Source organism: Zeugodacus cucurbitae, chromosome 6, assembly GCF_028554725.1.
Source record: "Zeugodacus cucurbitae isolate PBARC_wt_2022May chromosome 6, idZeuCucr1.2, whole genome shotgun sequence".
Lineage (NCBI taxonomy): Eukaryota > Metazoa > Arthropoda > Insecta > Diptera > Tephritidae > Zeugodacus > Zeugodacus cucurbitae.
Window position 1 is genome coordinate 7,829,654 of NC_071671.1, and position 20,438 is coordinate 7,850,091.

Below are 20,438 nucleotides of genomic sequence, written 5' to 3' on the forward strand. Positions count from 1 at the left end.
AACAACTAATTCTCGATTTTAGTATCCTTTAGATTTTTTGCCTACGGTTCAAACGTCAGCGCTTAGTCCGCCGAGCATAACAATACCCTCGCCTAGCACTTTCATGCCGCCAAAACAATTTTCCGCTCTACCACCACCGGTACCGGTTCCGGTGCCAATTACGAATGGCGTTACAGGTGGTAGTGTAGTAGGCAGCAGAAATGGTGTTAGTGGCCTGGCGCAATATCATACCAAAATGGCCTTGCCACTACCCATGCCGCAACAGCAAGCCGGTGTGTACCACTATACAGCACCGCCCGCCGTAACGGGATCTCCACAACCATTACCCACAACACCTGCTGCCGCGCCACCTTTCCCGCTAACGCGATCGGCGACGTTAGGTGCGCTGCCGACAGGTGTTTCGACAGCTTTAACTCTACCCAGCACAACATTACTCACTGTTGATACCACACACAACGAACGTGCGCCTGTACTGAAAACGACAACAGCCTCGGCTAAGCATGCTGGTAAAATACCATTCTCGCGCGACTTGTCCACCAGTAATGTAGAAATAGTGTCCAACTCCTGCATGGAACTTTATATCGCTTGAGTCACAACGCTGGAAAGCAGTGGTTGAAATCGAGGCGTGTTTAGAGAACATGAGGTCTGTGCAACTGAAATGAGATTTGTCAAATGAGTTGCGCCTAAAAAGGATTATTATAAGTTGCGTCAACTTCCTGCTTAAAAGTAATAAGTTATTTATTATGGTTCCACTTGCGAAATTCTTAACTCTTGCCAGTTTAGTGAAATTTTTTGACTACATGCGAATTGTAGGCAAGAAATTCAATAAAAAATGAAAACGTACAAAACTCTTATTGTAAGGGAAGATGCATGAAATTGGTTCGCAAACCAACTTTTATTGGATTTCAGTGCCGATATAAAAGAATCTCGAATTTTAATTCCTTTAGCTTTAAGTAACATAAAATTTGTACAAGTTCTGTCAACGTTAAAACAAATTGTGTGCATTGTGAGAATTGCCAAATTATTGAATTTTCTAATATAATTGTATTACTTATACTTAATATTTCAATAATGTCTCAATTACAATAGTTTAATCTAATCTAATCTGTATGCAAAGCCAGCTGTCTTAGATTCGCCAAGCGTTCGAGGTTAGCGAATCGAACAAACTATACAGGCTATTCAAATAGACTGCCAGCTCCAGCGATGCAATCTTGCGCTGACATTTTCTCTGTAGCACATGCTGCGCTCTTTGGCTGGGAAATAAAGGATTTTTCAATGAGAGCGCATTACATTCGATGGCATTATGTATGGAACTCGATTTCTTTTGCATGCCCATCATGTGGACGCTTGCAAAAGTCCAGACGCTGAATCCAATTTTCGACGGTTTTCAAGCATAAGCCGGCTGATACTGCTGCAATTTCCCATTCGATATTCGTACGAAGTTCATTAATCGTCGTTGGCATAGACCATAAACTTGACGTAGCATCGCAGGAAATAGTCTAACAAAATTGACTGGACCAACACGTTCACCAAACTTGGTTTTCAATAAATCGGTCGTGACATTCGTTGTGCGGCTTGTGGCATCGTCCTGTTGGAACCATATATTTTCCAAGTCCATATCATCTCATTTCGGTCCAAACCTATTCGGTTATCATTTAGCGGTAGTGATTTCCATTCATAGTAACCCACACGTCTTGATCATCGCGGTAGAAGTACGGCCCATGAACCTCACAAAACCGTAATTTTTTCGGGATGCAATGGTGACTTATGGAGTACGTGTAGATTGCTAACGAAAATATTTTGCTTATTGACAAAGCCATTCAGCCAGATTTGAGCCCCATCATAAATTAGACGTAACGCTCTTAAGGTTGAGGCCAATTCCGTAGTAAATTCTAATAATTTCGACTCGTTGTAGGATCGTATGTCTCTCCATGATGAAATGACTAACCTTACTGAAGAGAAATGTCAAAAGAGCGGAAAAAAATATGTCGTCGTTTGCTATCCCTAACGGCCTACTTTTGTTGCGTCCCTTTTGAAAAACCCTTTACTACTTTCTACAACAATTGTTTTTATAAGTTTCTGAAATTATCATTCATTGCATAACGCTAAGGAATGGCGAATTGAAGATGGCTATAACACATATTAAACCTTTGAATATACGTTACTAAGAGTACGGTTTCAATGAGTGCTATCTTTAGAAATATCTAAGACTTTTGCATTTTTGTACTAAAAAAAATATCGAAACGAAATGGTGACTAAGCCGCCAAAAGAGAATTAAACTCGGCTATAAGAATTAAGACAGGAAAAAAAAAACACGAATTTTCTTTAGATTCCTAACGTTACCATTACAGAACACATGAAGTTTTAGTGTTTTGAACAGCACTGTTTTCGACTATTTCAAACTACTCCTAACGGCTGATAATGATATAGTCATATGAATTCATACATATCTGTTGGAACAGTTCAATGCTTGTGGGATTCGAAGAGCGGCTTTTACAATGATTGTAGCCGGGTGTACTCGGATATTAATCGATAATATGGCAATGTTATTTCCTAGTGAAGGAGTATGATCATTAAATGCGATAAATCAAGTCGGCTGTTGATGTAGTATCAGCGCAAAATATATGGAATGTGAATGTGAGCTTAGTTAGAAAGTGCTTAGGCTGCAAAAATAACGCCAAGAACAATTACAACTTAGTTTAAGTACAACCAGTGTGCAATAGTGAAATTTAATCAACCAACTAACTAACTATTATATTATATAAATATTTATGTTTAAATGTACGTATACGAGTATATGACAAAGCGTTGAAGAGTTGAAGAGTCAAAATGCATAAGTTTATGTTAACTATCTCAAAAATATTTCAAACTACGAATTTTAAGTGCATCGTTCTGTAAAAACTATAATGAATGAAACAAATTTTAACTAGTCAATAGTAAAAATATTTTATTGTTTTCGCTTTATTTATAAATGTAAATGTTCCAAACACTTACAAACAATCGAAAGAGAAAAAGGCAATGAGCTAGTTTGATCTGCAGTGCAGTAATCGGATTACTCAAATGTAAGCCAAGAGTATGCATGAACTCGAGTGTCTATGAATGCCTTTATACTTTAAAACTTATTAAAATATTTATAAGTACTTGTTATAAATCATTTGTTTTCACATGAATATTAGAAATTTATTAAAATACAAATGTAAGCAATTTGAGCAATAAAAATATTGAAGCCAATATGAATGAGTTTTATTACATATGGTATATGTATATGTATATAGATTATAGGTTGTTGGTTCATTCGTTCCTTCTTTTGGCAGTTTGGCGCCAGTTGGAGATCCCAAGTGCTACCAGGTCCTTCTCCATCTGGTCTTTCCAACGGAGTGGAGGCCTCGCTCTTCCTCTCGGGTACTATTCATCGACCCTTTTCAGAGCTGGAGTGTTGTACGTCCATTCGAACAACATGCGCTAGCCAACGGAGCCGCTATCTTTTTATTCGCTGAACTATGTCTATGTCGTCGTATAACTCGTATAGCTCATCGTTGCATCATCTGCGGTATTCGCCGTTGCCAATGTTAAGGACCATAAATCTTCCGTAAAACCTTTGTCTCAGAAACTCCTAGTGTCGTCTCATCGGATGTTGACAACGTCCACACTTCTGCAGCATAAAGCAGAACGGGAACAATGAGCGACTTGTAGAGTTTCGTTTTGGTTCGTCGAGAGAGTACTTTGCCTTTCAATTGCCTACTAAGTCCAAAGTCCAAAAGAATCTGTTGGCAAGAGTGACCCTGCATTTTATTTCTAAGCTGACATTGTTGGTGTTGTTGATGCTGGTTCCGAGGTAGACAAGATTATCTGGAGCATCAAAGTTATGACTGTCAACAGTAACGTGGGAGCCAAGACGCGTATGCGCTGACAGTTTGTTTGATGACAGCAGATATTTCGTCTTGTCGTGTTATTGTCATTGTCAAGTTTATTGAAGATGATGAAATATTTTCCTAAGTTATACCATTAGTCACACGTACAGGCGACGTACGTTACATATAAATAATCGACTTGTCTCGACCTTTTGATATATGTACATATGTACACGTACACCTACAAGTATGTACTGGGAGTGCCAATTTATATTATGCAGCCACAAAAATAATCTATAAACAACAATAAAATTTTAATTAAGAAATTTTCAAAAAAAAATCATGTCATAATAAAGATAATTATTTTCTTTTTAATTAATTTTGTACATTGTTTTTGTAAGCTTAGAAATAAGGAAAGATACAAGAATGAAAATAATAAGCTTTTTATTTTATTCTCTCGCAAATTTTTTTGCATATGAATTTAACATTCGTTATTCGACGAAACAGTGATTGGTTTGCAATCATATTCATATAGATTATATAACTCTTAATTCCTCTTGCAGTAGGTGTTACATTCCAAAAAAATATAGTTTTTTAAAGCAAATCTCCTTAAGTTAATCGATATACTATACAGTTCAAGGCCATTTTGAAAATTTGTATTTTAGATAAATGAGAGTTAGAGGACTAATTGACCCGACTTATTAACTTTGAGCATCAGAGCACATTGTTATCAGGAGAGGACGCTCTCTGAATTTTATTATTCGATTAGTTTTTAAGAAATTGGTGAAAAATGGGCGAAATCGGTTCACAACCATGCCTACTTCCAATATTACAATTCCATGTGACTCGTTCACATTCCAAAATACAAAACAAGCATCAGTGATGATATCAGAAATGTACATTGCAAAGTACTGCATTTAAGATATGGCATCGCTCAACATAAAATGGTCGAGATCGGTATATAACTCTTCTAAGCCCCTAGAAAATACCGAAAATATCGGAAATCTCTCAGGTATTTTATAGAAATCCAAAGGGAATATTTTTCATTTAATAATTAACAGTCATAAAATCGGTAAAAAAATGGGTAAATCGATAAAAAATTATTTCTCCTGTCTCCCACATACCTAATTGTATGATTTGCAAACTTCCGGGTTTCATTATACTGTTAATATGTGAGATACCTTAAAATAAATTAAATGAACGGATAATCTTGTTAATAATGTAGTTTGGCGGGGAAAATGGCAGAAATCGGTCCAGGAATTACCCCAGCCCCTATATACTATATATTATATGTATATAATCGAAAATCAACTCAGTAGAAGTTTTTTTTTCACGAATTATTGCATTGCAGAATATTTTTCAATCTTAGTTAAAAGCTCTTTTCCAAACTTCCATAAATTTTAATATAAAAATAAAAAACTTAAATATATAAATAAAACAATATTATAAAAGATATTTTAAATATTTGATATGTTGATATTTGATATATGAATAGTTTTCTTTTTATTTGCGAAGCTATTTTCACGAACATAGCGTTCAACAATATGCTATATTGACCATCGTTGCTGTAACTGTAACCTGAAATCTTCGAGTAGAATTTGGAATAAGAGCTTTGGCGATGTTTGGTACTATCATTTCGGGTATGAGAATCGTCTCTGACCGACTCGGGAATTACTCGATGATTGTGATACAGTATCGGTTATCGGCGTGTATATAGTATATATGAGTAGCTTATGATTCAGCATTTCGTTTCTGTTGAATTATCCACATCTTCTATCTCTGGGGGTAACTGAAACTACAACAAACTATAGTTAAAATTAAAGTTCAACCAATTATTTACTGAAATACATTGTATACCTTCAATTACAGCTCTTTCAATTCTCTTCAATCCCGCAGGTTGGCAATATCTGCTGCAGATGAAAATATGGTTATCACTATCGAATCACTATAATCCACAATAAATCTTTGAGTTAGAGAGACTTCCCAGGTATAGAAGGAAATTTGTATGAATTTTCACTTCTATTGCCAATACAAGAGTTCGAGTTATAGAGACCTTCGAGTTATGGAAGTTGAATTGTATTTATATATTTGACATGTTTATTACTAATTAATGATTTGCTCTTTTCCATTTTAACTAAAGCAACGCAACTTAGTATTTAGTACGAACCTTTTTTTGTCTTAAAGTTAAGATTATTACCATTGTGATTATTTCTGACGATCCCTCGCGAAAAAAGGCGCACCGTGGCTTTGAACTACAACTTGGACGAAGGAAAAATTATAGAATTGGAGGAAAAATTGTAGAATTAATAGTTGTAATTGAAAAAAATTCTTTCCAGATCCATATTTATTTTATCCGGAAGACATATGTATCTAAAATTTCATAAAGATCCATGGACAGCCTTCGATTCCTGGGCCTTAAAGTAAAGTTCTTATCTATGACGAATTCCAGCCTCATGAGTCTCATTTGCAGATTTTCTCTCGGCGGCGCAGATACGGATTTCGTCAGCTTTTCATAGTTAATCATAAAGCTGATGTTCCTTTATTAAAAATAGAGCCAGCTTTAAGTACTGATAGGGTAATTTTCTAGTTTAACTAGTTCTCCGTTATTTCGTCTAAAACCACCAATACACTGCTGCAAGAGTTCATTCCTACTTAGATCTTCATTAGTAGGCTTCACTGCACTCGAAACATCATCTGGTATAGATGTATATTCGTGTTTGAACGTTGAAAGAGTGTACGTTGCCGATTACAAATGTCAGGCGCACCAGCAGACCGGACCTTTCGGATAATTCTCATGACGTGGTTTTTTGTCGGTCGAGCGAATCGTGCAAAGAATACCAGTTAGGCAGCACTAGCGATGTAACATTGTCCGACATGTCCTTTGAGTCATGGAAAAAACGTTTTAGTATTTGCTTGATTCCACAATAGTTAAACTGGTCTGACATCTGAAGACTCGGGCTAAAATATAATACCATTGTGCATTTATTATTTTAAGTAGAATAGAAGTTATGAATGATATTAAATTAGTTTTACCAAATTCGCTTTTCACTTGAAAAAAGGAAGCATAAGTATTTCCTGCTGACACATGGCCTTACAAACGGACGAAAGTCCCACCGACCCGTAAATATTTGAAAACGGTCGTTGAGGACCCTCATCCGGTCGCACCGGACCATTACGTGTTGATCTTTTTACGCTAATTAACAAGGTAACGGTTCAATTACATATATGTATATACATATGTAAATATCCATATACGTTGGCACAGCTGGCACATACATACGTACATACTATACCTGGCGACTATTAAATACTAATTTACCAAATTCAGGCTTGCAAGTGCAAGTGGAACTGAACCATAGCTCTCACTGTATTTGTTGTTGGAAAAAGGAGAAATATAAAAGCATCCATCGATCCTTATCAAATATCCATTAGCAGATTGTGTCATTCCGATGAAATATTGTCCATGGCCGCTGATGAAAGCTGCAATGGAAAATTAAACTTATGAAGAAATATGCGCATGAAATGTTTGAAAATGCTGTTAAAATGTAATTAAAAAATCATTTTTACAAAATTTTTGAAATTTATTATTTTTGAAAATAGCAAATGAAACTGTAATTATTACTTAAACGTAATGGCTTTATCAAATTTGTTATGAAAATCATTGATTTCGCTAAATATCTGGCATATATCGGTACACTGACGGTTCTAAGACAGCAGTTGGTGTAGGTGCGGAGTAAACGGCACCACACCTCAAGTTGTCTGTACCCATGGCACAAATCCCCAACATCTTCCAAACTGGGGTCTATGCCATTAGAAAGTGTGCTGAGGTCATATTGCACAGGTGGAACTACCACGGTGAACGTATAGCGTTCATCATTGATAGTCAAGCGGCCCTCGAAGCAATATCAGCACTTGAAATAGATTCGGGGTTGGTTCGGGACTGCATTGGCATAATTTAACAGGATTTGCTACAACAATAGTATAACCTTGATCTGAGTACCAGGACACAAAGGTATACAACGAATTTGCGGACCAGCTGGCAAAAATGCCGCGGCTACCAGGCCGGAGCACTTCATTGCAGTTGGTCGACAAGTTCTTCGAAATTGTTTACAAGAAGAGAAGGGTAATCAGGAATGGTAACTGTTTGCATTTGCAGTGACTTCGAACCACACTCCAAACTGTTTCTTGGGGAATATAACCAGAAAAGGTTTAAACAATTGATAGAACTCACAAGATACAAACTATGACAACTAGTGGCACTTTATACTGCAGACTGCACCGTAGACTTATGTCCCATCTGCACAAACTAGGTATCTGCTTGTCGGATCAGTGCAGATACTGTGATCTAGGTGCGAAGACACCTGATAGGACAGTCGATTCTACGTAATCGGAACTAATACTGATTTTTGTCCGGTCAAGGACACTGTCAAATCGGCGGAATTCCTCGAAATTATTTGGTGGGTACAATAGGCTTTACCTTAGGTCACATTGTGTTCCACAATTCTTAATCTAATTTAATCTACTGACATTTAGTTCAGCCTACGTACGGCACAATTCCGATTACTATGGCGCCGCGATCTGATTACACCGTTGGAAAGAGGACGTCCTCCCGAATCAAAAATATATAGGGTAATAGGTATCGCAGACGCCTAGTTTTCGAGATATTCCGCTTTAAAGATAAAAAATCAAAATTTTCAACTAGCTATTTCACACAATTTAATATACTTTAACATATTTTACGCACTTTTTTCACCTCAAATATATTAAATAAAACTGCATTAAATGTACCGCCAGTGCATAAAGGAGTTCTACACGAAAAAAACTTTAGACACCCCGTTTTTGGCCCTACCAGGGTTAGTTTTTTTAAAGCGCGGCCGAAGGCAACCAGTGCAGAAAGGAGTTCTACGCGAAAAAAACTTTGGACACCCCGGTTTTGGCTCGACCAGGGTAATTCTTTTGAAGCGCGGCCGAAGGCCGCCAGTCTAGAAAGGAGTTCTACACGAAAAAGACTTCGGACATCCCTGGAAAGATTTTTTATATACATCCTTGATGCAGAAGAGAGTTCTACGACAACAAACTATGACATGCTAATAAATAAAACACAGTCATTAAAAAATCTATCATCTATTATTTCTAACATGTGGCAGCACACACATAATTGTAAACACAGAAACCTTTTCAGCTATTGGTGTGCTAAGTGATTTTTAAAATAAGTAATTTTTGCTTATTTTAAAAAAAATCTTAATAAATCTATATTTTGAATTAAATTGAATGTTAATAGTGTAATTTTCAATATGTGAAGTGAAAAATTTGAAAAATAGTGTTACAGTGTGTGAAATTCCATGTGTTACTTATGGAAAAAATGGGACTTTTAAACATGAATATTTTCCAATCAAGAATATTTATATATATTCCTGCTCTGGAGAGCCTCCTCTTTCACCCGATACCCCATTTATACCGATCGGAGTTGTCAAACCCCGACCGCCAAAGTAATCGGAATCGTGCCCAGCCTACCAACGTCAACTCATTTTCAAGACCACATCTACTCCTCAGGAAAAATTATTGTATGGAAACAAGCAAAAATTATGACACAAATCGACAGGTACAGGTTGTATTCCAAGAGGTGGAGATAACATTTTCAAAATTTGCTAACCGTAACTCCTACAGGATTAATAGTTTTATACTTTACTCGTTAAACTTTTCGATAATATTCCGGTTTTGAGCTGAGGTTGGACCTGTATTGGGGTTGATCGAACCCCAATTATATACTATTTGAGATTTTACAAGGTGATGTCATAAATGAAGTTTGGGCATAAATCTGCCAAAATACTTAAAATACTCGAAAGTTACAACTTCACACTCTAAGAGTACTATTGAAAATATACATCTACTGGCATTGTACATAAGTGTATACCTATATATTTGACATACATATATACTTACTCAATTGTATCTATGCATTGTACAAATACAATATTGTTTTTGTTTTCATTTTTTTCTTCCTCAAAGTTGGCAAGGCGTAACGAGACATTGCTGCAATGCGACTCTGCTTTTGGTTACAGCAATGCAATAATGTAAATACCACAAAGCACGGAAAAGTTGCAATGCAAGAAAGTACAAAAATAAAGCAAAATATAAATAAATTCGAAAAGAAAAAGTGAACAAGTGTAGTACAAATACCAACGCTTCGAAACTTAACGGTGCAGAAATACACAAATCACCGAAGTTGAAAAGGATACGTCGCATCACCAAAAAGGCGCACCGCAGAGGGTCTATGCTTCGCAGCGGCAAAATTTGTGCACAGGAACCCCTTTGATACGTACGTATATAGTATATGTATGTATGTCGCAGTTGCATGGCTACAAAGGACCAACAGCTTCACAAACACTATGCGTACTCGAGTTTGCACTGAAAAAGTTAGAAATCTAAAAATACTTTCAACTGGCGCTCTCGCGCAAAACCAAACCAAAGCAATGGCAAGAAAGTGTAAAGTACGACGCTGCAGTGGTCTCAGTGCGGTTAAAGGCTTACACACAAAAATACCAATACAAACACTAACAGTTTAGTGCATGGACCCTTGTTTTTACTCGAAATTATTCGAAACATCTGACGACATAAAAACAGTCGGCTCAAACAACGAAAAGTCATTTAAAGTTTTCCACCAACAATCGTAGAGGTCGCAATAATTGCAATTTATTATTTCGCAATGATTTAAGATACTTCGCGACACCAACAAGACAAATGCCAAACTACAAATTGCTAAGTCTTTTAAGTGGTCTTACTTTGCTTCAAGACATTGCAGCAGTGCGACAACGTCATTGCTTCATTGTTCGACGCATTGTCGGGCGTCGCGACTGTGGCAGTCTCTCTCTCTCTCGTTGACCTCGATAGCAAGCAACGGATGCTTTGTTGGCGGCACGCTATCTTGATTGACCACCCAATATGTCCGGAGGTTAATAGAATAAGAGTCCTCATACAGCAAATATGTGTACGCAATTTATAGCATCTTTTATATATTGTCATGCCTGTCTTCCTACGGTATTTATGTGAATATGTGTGAGCTTACGATATATGCGAATGTGCTTGTGCCTCAAATGCTTGTTTCTAAATATAATCTTATAGGGACACATCTTTAAGTTACACCCCCTAAAGAACGTGGCTAAGTGTCTATATATGGTACATGCATGCAGTCGGCATCACTGAAAATGCAATGAAGTAGTTTAAACAATCGAATTATATAGTATATGGCAATTCTTCTCTCGCTAGCTGCATATTTGTAGCGTATGTCATTTTCTGAAAGCTTGTAAGTCGCTTGCTTTAATTTCGACACGAAATGTTGAGCTTTTTCTTATGTCGCAAGTTGGCGGCTATCAATCTCGTATTTAGTAGTTAGCGATAATCGGTCAATCAGTTTGTGAAATATATCATATGAGGTACCGAAGTCGTACCTGCCATATGGACACCACGAGAAGAGTGAATGCACACGAAAGTGTTTTTGGACCGCCCTATATTTAAGGTGATCGAGGCAGCAGACACTCTAAAGATATCAGAGCAACGTGTTATTTTCTCCGCGGCGCACATACCTACGAGGGCTATGTGGGAAGGTAAAAGCCGATGGAGAAGAAGTGCTGTGAGCGTTTTCACGAATGCACTAAGAGGGAAGGTGGGAAGGGGAGTTTTCTGTCGAAAGCTCTCAATCAACACCAGCTTATCAATAGCTTTCAGATATTTTGCTATTCGATCTATGTGGGTACCAGAAATCCTTGGTAACTGCAAAGCGGCCAAGCTTGTAAGAGCGGGTACCGTAGCAACAATGTCGGAGCCGGTTGATAGTCTATGGTTTACTTGCTGGACATACAGATATCGCATGAGCTCGTCAAGCGCTGGACAACAACCAGCACCTTTGCTGTTGCGAGGTCCCTTTGACCCACATTGGAGCGTAAAAAGTCCTTCGAATTGTTTTCTCTCAGCAAGGTCCATCTCGGCGCTACCATTGGTGTGCTTACTGGACATTGTCCGATAGACACGCATGTGTTGAGCCTAGGGATCCTACGAGTTGCCAAAGCTGTTTGCAGGAAGGCGAGGTGGAATCAACTAAGCATTTCCTCCTCCAATGTACAGATTTTGCCAGACTGAAGTTGAAACACCTTGGAAGGTTCACCTTCGGCGAACATAGCGAATTGGCTAGAATTGACATTAGCCGACTCAAGAAGTTTGTAACAGATTCCAAGCGTTTTGCCGAATCTTAAGGGTGTTTTGATCCATTAGGAGTTTATTGGTATCACTAAGGACACTGCTCAAAAGTGAGATATAATTTTTAGTGTCTAGTATTTTTCGCGAATGGTGTACACGAGTACTTATATAAACTAGTCCTTGCAGCTGAATGAATGCAAAATACGCGCAGATCTTCTTCTCAGCATGGATTAAGTGTGTAAACTGTGCAATTTTATTGAATTTCTTTTTGTGTTGTTAGTTGGCCGGTTATGCCGCGGTGCTTGGTTGAGTTATATGGAAAGTTGTGCCATTGTGGTGCGCCAAGAAGCGTACTTTACTCCTATTTCAATCGGGGGAAACTAGGAGTACAGAAAAAGTATAAGAGTACAGGGGCATACTGCAATAGCAGCAATTGCAGTGCAAAGTGAAACAACAAATAGAAATTTATTGCATTGAGCTTATGACATTTTATGTAGTAGCTTCCAAGCTGTTGTTGCTCTACCAGCGAGAAGAACGAGTGCTTGAGGCAGCAATACTAAAGAAGACAATTTCAATGAGCAGAAAAAATGGCTAAAATGCGGTAATGTGAATTCATTTGGAAACTTGAGTTTCTGAAAGGCGTATCTTTTTTATAATATGCAAAAAAACGGCTTTTGTGCAAATCGGATAGAGGCACAAAGTGGCATCGTGGTCATGACATAAATCGAAACGCCTGAGGTTGTACCACCAACAGCCTGATGATTTAACTGCTGCTCTTCTTGGGGTTAAAAGCATGTGCTGCTAATACTAGAAAAGCTCTTCGACTTTGAATTGCCAGACAACAAATATTGGTGTGGGAGCTTGCTGTTTGAGTTCGTGTAGAGTACGTTTTCATAACTTTAGCTTGAAAATACTCGAGTCGCTTACATATTATAGTATAGTATGCAATTGTTTATCGATCGTATAAAAAGAAAGTAGTAAATTGTTTTGAGCTAATAAACGTCGTAGTCTGAGACATTGTTATTAAAAATGCACTTCGATGGAGTTTAGTTTCCAAATAATCCATCAAAATAAAGCAAATCCAAATACAATTAATAATAATCGTGACTGTATTGACTGTGAAAAAATATAAATTTTAGTTAGTTCTCCGAAGCCGATGGAGAACAGGCGCAGTGAGCTTTTTCACGGATGGATCGAAGCTCAAGGTGAGGTGGCGTTTTCTCTCGGAAGCGCTCAATTAACTCAGAGTCTTACTGGCAGAGGTGGCTGCCATTATGGTAGCAGTAGACATTCTGCTCCGAAGTATGGCTTCTTTCAGAAAGGTGTGTATTCACTCCGACAGCTGAGCGGCAATAACTGGCCTGGTATTCGATGATAGTACGCTCTAAGCTAGTTAGAAAGTGTTTAATATCTTTATCAGTAGCTTCGAACTACTTTGCATACCGACTTGTGTGGGTACCTGGTCATCGCGGAATCGCTGGAAACTACTTTGCGAACCAGCTTGCAAGAGAAGGTACCCTAGCAACATGGATGTTGGAATGACAGCGGGTTGGTAGTCCGTGGTCCACTTGCGCTTGAGTGGACACACTGGCTTCGCGTGAGCTCGCCAAACGCTGGACAACAACCAGCAACTGTGCAGTAGCGTGGTCTTTGCGGCCTGCGGTGGTCCTTCCAGCTGATGTCGCTTAGGAAGACTCATCTCACCGCAATTAGTTGGAATCGACATTAGCTGACTCAAGGACTTTCAGACCAGATTCCAAGCGCTTTGTCGAATCATAAGGGTCTTGGCGATCCGCCAGGTGTATTTGGGTCTCACAACGGAAGTCGATGCTGTCTAAGTGAGATTATCTGTAAATGCGCGCATCTACCTCTTAACCTAACCTAAGCTAGCTCTCACTTTTCACTGTGAAACCATGGAATTATAAGATTTCCATCCATTCGCTCGACTCCAACGAATTTCTGACCTACATCTTAGCGACTTCCATCGACTTACTGTTTCATTTGTCGTTCTCTACTCAATTTATAGCAAAGTTATACGATGTCTGTAAACATGGATCAGCGTTGTTCGCATTGCCATTAAAATGTTATATCTACTGAAGAAGGCATCTTATTAATTCAGAAGGAACAGGAAACTTTTTGGGCCACGTGAATCGCATTGAAGGAGAAAACATATCATTAAATTAGAAAATATATATACTGCGCGCTGTGGTGCTAATGTGAGCTTATCTCCTGTGTAATGGGTTATAAAGAAAACTTCATATTTGAAAATATTAAAACTAAAGAGAAAATTACTCGTTGACGATGCCCGAAGAGAAACACGGTTATACATATTTTAACCTGGTTCATAGAGATGGAAGTCTAATTGGCGCTATGTTGTTTTTTTCGGATGAACAGAAATCTTATTTATTACCATGAACTTCAGACGGAGGAACGTCGGCTTGAATGACTGCATAGTCGTCGGGGAGTTCTGATGGGTTGGGGAGGCATGAATTGAATTTTTTTTTTTTGGAAATTTGCCATGGTTTTTCCATCATATTAATGCATCTATTAGAAGTGCCCGAGTGAGCACCTAAGTCTTGAATTGTGGGACAAAACGGTGTTTTAACGCAGTGGCCGTCTTACTCACTAGACATCAATATAATAGAACAAGTAATGAAAGACTAAGTTCGGGTGCAACCGAACATTTTATACTCTTGCAATTTATTAAAGAAATTTGATTAAGCTTACACACAATAATAGAAAATCGTCATATTTAGTATATAAGGGCTGAGGTAATTCGTGAACAGATTTCATTCATTTTCAACTGTAAGGTACACTATATCCAAGACTATACTCTCACTTAATTTTGCTAAGATATCTCACATATTAACCAATACATGTATGCGGAATAAAGCCCACCGTATTTTTGAAAACTTATAATTAGGTAAATGGGAGCTAAGAGATCTTATGACCCGATTTTAATAATTTTTCGTACAGAGACACACTATTAGAAGAAAATAATTTCCTCTGAATTACATTAAATTATCTGAGAGATTTATCCATATTTTCGGTTAAAATTTACCCTTAGGCCCTGAGTATAACATGTTCGACATCTGGGGCCTTGAAAACTTACAGTCAGTTTTCGACAATTTTTTCACAAGTGAAACCAGGGATTATATGCACTGTTTGTGTCAAGTTTTATTCAGCTATCTTCATGGGTTCCTTATGTATATATTATAAAGTTAAGTAATCAGATGGAATTCAAAATTGAGTTATAAGGAAAGTAGTCCTGGTTGTGAACCGATTTCGCCAATCAGATATTTGATGGAATTTTCAATAAGGGACAACCCCCCGCCCCCTCAATCATTCTTAAAAAAATATAAAAATTTTTAAATTAATTAATATAAAATTTTAAAATGTATTCTTGGCTTGAACAAAATTAAAAAAAAAAACGGTTATGTGCTAACCTGCGGACCAATTAAATTTAAATTACTAATTTTTCTAACGAAAAAAGTTATTAAAATACATTCAAATAACAAACAATAGATAGTAACAACTGTAGGAGAGGATGATATCCATTGAATAATATGCATTGAAATGCGTTAAAGGAGTGTGTTCAGCTGCTATTTACAATATGTGTGGCACGTGTTGTTCTACATAAAACATGCTGCAAACAAAATAATTGCCAATGTGGAGCAAGGAATACGAATTTGGCTTGTATCCGGCAAGTTGCTAAAAACGGAGACAACCAGTCTGAAGAGTGCCTACACCAGCAAGAAATCGGTCTAAGACGAAAGCTAGTAGTAGAAGTATGATACACATGGATACCCATATGCACATGCAGGCATATTAACCCTACACTCCGCGGTTAGCGTCGTCAGTTTAGGTGATGTGTAAAGAAACGTGGTCACGAGCAAGTCGTGTGTGCTAAAAAGGCAATGAAATATGAGCGCCGCAGTGCGCTTATGAGCTATAATATACATACATACAAATGTTTGTTTGATTCGTGGTTGATTTGCGTTACTGCTTGCAAATTCACGCTGTTACTTTCAAGCTAGTATATATGTACATATATATGTCAGTATGTATAGTATATATACATATCCTTAGTGGGCCGGCACATAAATATTCTTCTACTTGTGCTGCCGCCATAAAAATGTAATATGTATTAAATAGGTTGTATGCGTAAAATATTTTATTATTGTTATGATGGCTATTACTTTGGTCAAATGTTGAGTAGAGCAATGAAATTATTAACACAATCATAAGTGCATGCCACCGTAAATTTGTGCTCAGTTGGTGGAAAAGCGACATCATTACGACCATCTGTGCCACATTGCGTATGGATGTGACACGTACGCCTCAAATAAAAGAGGCAGAGAAGAGGCACAAGGCGTTGCGCATCCAAATGATTTACGGATTCAGTGAGTTGTCGAGCAATAAATTGAACATGTTTCCTCCTACTGACTGATGTAAACAAAAATTGTACTGAGTTGAAAAATGTAAATATTTAAATGTAAAAATTATTACTAAATCTAAGGCGGAATTAGGAACTTTATACTTTAAAGCGGTTTTTATTTTGGTTTTTCTGTGCCTGATAGAGATATTTGAGATCTTAAATACAAGAAAAATTGAAGATGTAAAGAGACAAAACTGGATATTATGAATGGGTGCTAGAAAATTGAGCCTCTGTCTACGATTTGACAACCAAATGAATGATCTTTTCACGGGAGCATCGTCTTCCATATGTACGAAATGACCTAACCAGCGCATTCGTTAGATTTTTATACGCTTAATTATACCCACGTCTTCGTAGATCTCATAGAGTTCATGGTTCCATCTTCTGCGGGATACAACGCTCACTAGAACGGCTCAGAAGATCTTGCGGAGAACAGTACTCTCTACTGCTCCAAGTACCTTCTCATCTCGGGTTGTCATCGTTCATGTTTCTGCGTCGTATAATAGAACGGGAATGATTAGAGACTTATAGAGCGAAATTTTTGCCCATCGAGATCTGTTTCTCTCATTGATTACCAATCCCAAAGTAGTGGCAAGAGTAATTTTGCGCTTGATCTTCATTCTTAGATTGTTGGTGGCATTTACGCTGGTTCCGAGATAAAGAAAGCAAGTCTCTTTTTCAAATGTGTAGCTGCCAACAGTGACGTAGTTCCAAAGAAGTGAGTAATTGTTTTGTGTGACCTCTAGGTACTATGTCCTGGCCTCGTTCACCATAAGACTAACCTCTATCACTTCTTCTTCTAGGCTGAAAAATGCAGCGCTGATGGCTCTGTTGGTAAGGTCTATGATGTCAGTGTCAGCCGCATATCCCAGTAACATTATGCTTTTAAAATAGATAGTGCTATTGCGGTTCAGATTGGAGGCGCCAGTACATATTATATTGAAGAATACGCACGAGAGCGAATAGCCCTGTCTAAAACCTCGTTTGGTATCGACTGACTAGTAGAGGTCCTTTCAGATTTCGACGGAGCTAATAGTTGTGCTCAACGTCGTTCTACATAACCGTATGAGTTTTGCAGGGGTACCAAATATAGACTTGGCGTCGAATAGGCAGCTTCAGTCAGTGCTATCGAAAGCGACTTTGAAGTCGACAAAAAGCTGATGGGTATCGACCTGTTTGTCGAGGGACTTTTCCAGAATTTGACGTATTGTAAAAATATGGTCTATGCTGGATTTGCCGGGTCCAAAGCCACGCTGATAAAATCCAATCAGTTGATTTACAATGGGTTTAAGTCTTCCACAAAATACTGTTGAAATAACCTTATATACAATGTTATAAAGGGAAAACCAGCGATAATTAGCGTAGACTGTGGGGGACTCCGCTTTGGATAGGACGGAGTACACTAAGATTCCAATCATTGGGCATGTATTCATACGACCAAATCAGGCTTAGCGCCTGGTACATGCATCTTTCCAGCTCCTCGCTGTCAGCTCAGCCGGTAATCTCTCGGCTTTGTTATTCTTATGCCGCCTTTGCGTTGTTTTCACCTCGTTATGTTTAAGTGGCGGCACAATAACATCGTCATGGTAGATTTTTGGTACGGGTTCTTCTTCATCCGTTTTGCAATGTCGAGAAGTGTTCCCTCCAAATCTCAAGTGCACTCTGGTTGTTGGTTACGAGGTTCCATTACTGGCTTTAAAATTTTCGGTTCTGAAATATAGACATGTATGCTTACTCAGAGCTTACATTTTGAATATAATGTACTATATTCTCGGCGAATGTGAGTTATTTAAATCACAGCCACATTTAATAATTTCTTTTTTTAATTTTTTATTATAGACCGCTATTAATAGCATGTGTGGCAGGACATTTTGATATCGCCAGCTGATTTTAAAATATTGATGTATACACATTCAGATTTGAATATTACAAAGCAAGCCATTCATCAACTGTTAGCACACCAAATTGGTGGAACTGGTAACAGATAGTTTTAATTTAACTTTCCGGCTGCGGCCAACACGGCTGTCATTAATGAGTTTTATATGAACAGATTCCCCCCTTTCACTACTCACTTTGACCGATGTTCATTCATACCACTGTTTATGCGGACTTTTTGACATAATGAAATCATACAATAATATTTTAGCATAACTGACTTATATTAAGTTCGTCACGAAGTTTGTAAGACCCAGAAGGAAGCGTCGGAGGCCCAATAAAGTATATATATAAATTATCAGTATGTTGAACCCAGTCGATGTAGCCATGTCCGTCTGCCTGTTTGTCTGTATATATACGAACTAGTCCTTCCGTTTTTAAGATATCGTTTTGAAATTTTGCAAATGTTATTTTCTCTTAAAGAAGCTGCTCATTTGTCAGAACTGTCGATATCCGACCACTATATCATATAGCTGCCATACAAACTGAACGATCGGAATCAAGGGCTTGTATGGAAAACTTCCGCATTTTTCTACATATCTTCACGAAATTTGGTGTGAGTTATTGTTCATAGAAATAATTTAATTTCCGAAAAAATTGTTCAGATCGGTTCACTATAGCATATAGCTGCCATACAAACTGAACGATCGAACGATCAAGGGCTTGTATGGAAAATGTTCGCATTTGACGTGGTATCTTCACGAAATTTGACATGGATTACTGCTTAAGGTAATAATATAATCTCCGAAGAAAGTGTTCAGATCGTATACTATATAACCTTAATGTTTCTAACAAACAACCCGGCTAAAAAGAATTAGTAAAATGTTTTCTTTTTTTTACTCACTTTTTCTTACGTCTTTAGATTTGCTTAAACACATAGTTACTAAAAGAAATGCACCTGTGATAAGTATATTGGCTTCGGTACAGCCGAATTTAACGTTTTTTCTTGTTTTTAATATAAATTAATATTTTTGCACAACCGACTTATATTTTAAATTCAAAAATTCATTAGTGTCCCCACCCACCCATAAATATTGATTTATCTACTTTACTCAAAAATATCGATAGCATAATTAAAATTGCGTTTTTATCCTGCACTGTACTGCAAACTGTGTAGAATGTTTTGAATTCGGCGTTCTTCCTTGCACCTTGGCTGCTGTTTCGACGCTCATTTGTGTATCGTTCATTTAATGCAGATTTTATGAGCGCGTGAATTGAAATTGCAAAATGATGTCAACAACAGCAGCAATTACAACGAGACCACACCGAAAGAGATAACAGGTAAGGAGAACATAGTACACAGTTTGCAAGCATTGTCAGAAAAATCGCTCAATGACCAGCGGTTGCGCTCTGCTGAATGTGCGGCTAAACGAGGAAATCGGGATATGTTTAAGTATATATTTGCACGAGAACGCCAATGAAACTGAATACTATATATATATATATATATATATATGTAAGAGTATACTATATATGCATATGGTCCGAAGGCCGTACCCTGCAGGCTCGCCCGCGTACTAGCCAGCCACAGCGCTATGGCGGCAACACCAAAAGGACATTTAATTTATTATTTATTGCCTAGTGCAACGCAACGAAATGGTAATGCCAGACTTATTTCGTACTTCAGCACTGCACCCACCGGCATGTGCAGTACTCCCATCACTGGCAACAACACAACATTCGTAAAGCTTTAGAACGCTTTAAAGCTATAGAGTAAATGCGAGCGCGCCAGTGTGTTTTGCATGGAAAACTAAAACGCTACCAATTTTCCTAAAGCAGCTAGCATTCACGGCTTGTAGTGGTAAATAGTTGACAGGCCAACAATGAGAAATGTACACTGAATTCGCTTACAAACACATATATGTATACATATATAGCAGTGCTACAATGCACTATGCGTTTTATATTAATGTGATTTGGTTATTTATGGCGCTTAATGGGTGTGAGGGCAAAAGCCCAAGTGGTAATCGTTGGCCAGCAGATTTTGTGATTATAACATGCGCGCTTTGCATTTATTTTAT

The 20,438-nt window shown here is 37.8% G+C and overlaps 1 protein-coding gene and 1 long non-coding RNA gene across 2 annotated transcripts in view; one reads left to right on the top strand and one right to left on the bottom strand.

The window, feature by feature from the left end:
- Positions 1–3,231, top strand: part of LOC105210352 (RNA-binding protein fusilli) — a 47,687-nt gene extending 44,456 nt beyond the window's left edge. The window contains exon 13 of the mRNA XM_054234860.1: positions 23–3,231. Within this exon, the coding sequence (XP_054090835.1) occupies positions 23–589 (567 nt within the window). The 3' untranslated portion in view covers positions 590–3,231. The remainder of the gene's footprint in view (positions 1–22) is intronic.
- Positions 2,562–20,438, bottom strand: part of LOC128922832 (uncharacterized) — a 62,373-nt gene continuing 44,496 nt past the window's right edge. The window contains exon 5 of the long non-coding RNA XR_008472019.1: positions 2,562–7,331. This is a non-coding gene — a long non-coding RNA (uncharacterized LOC128922832). The remainder of the gene's footprint in view (positions 7,332–20,438) is intronic.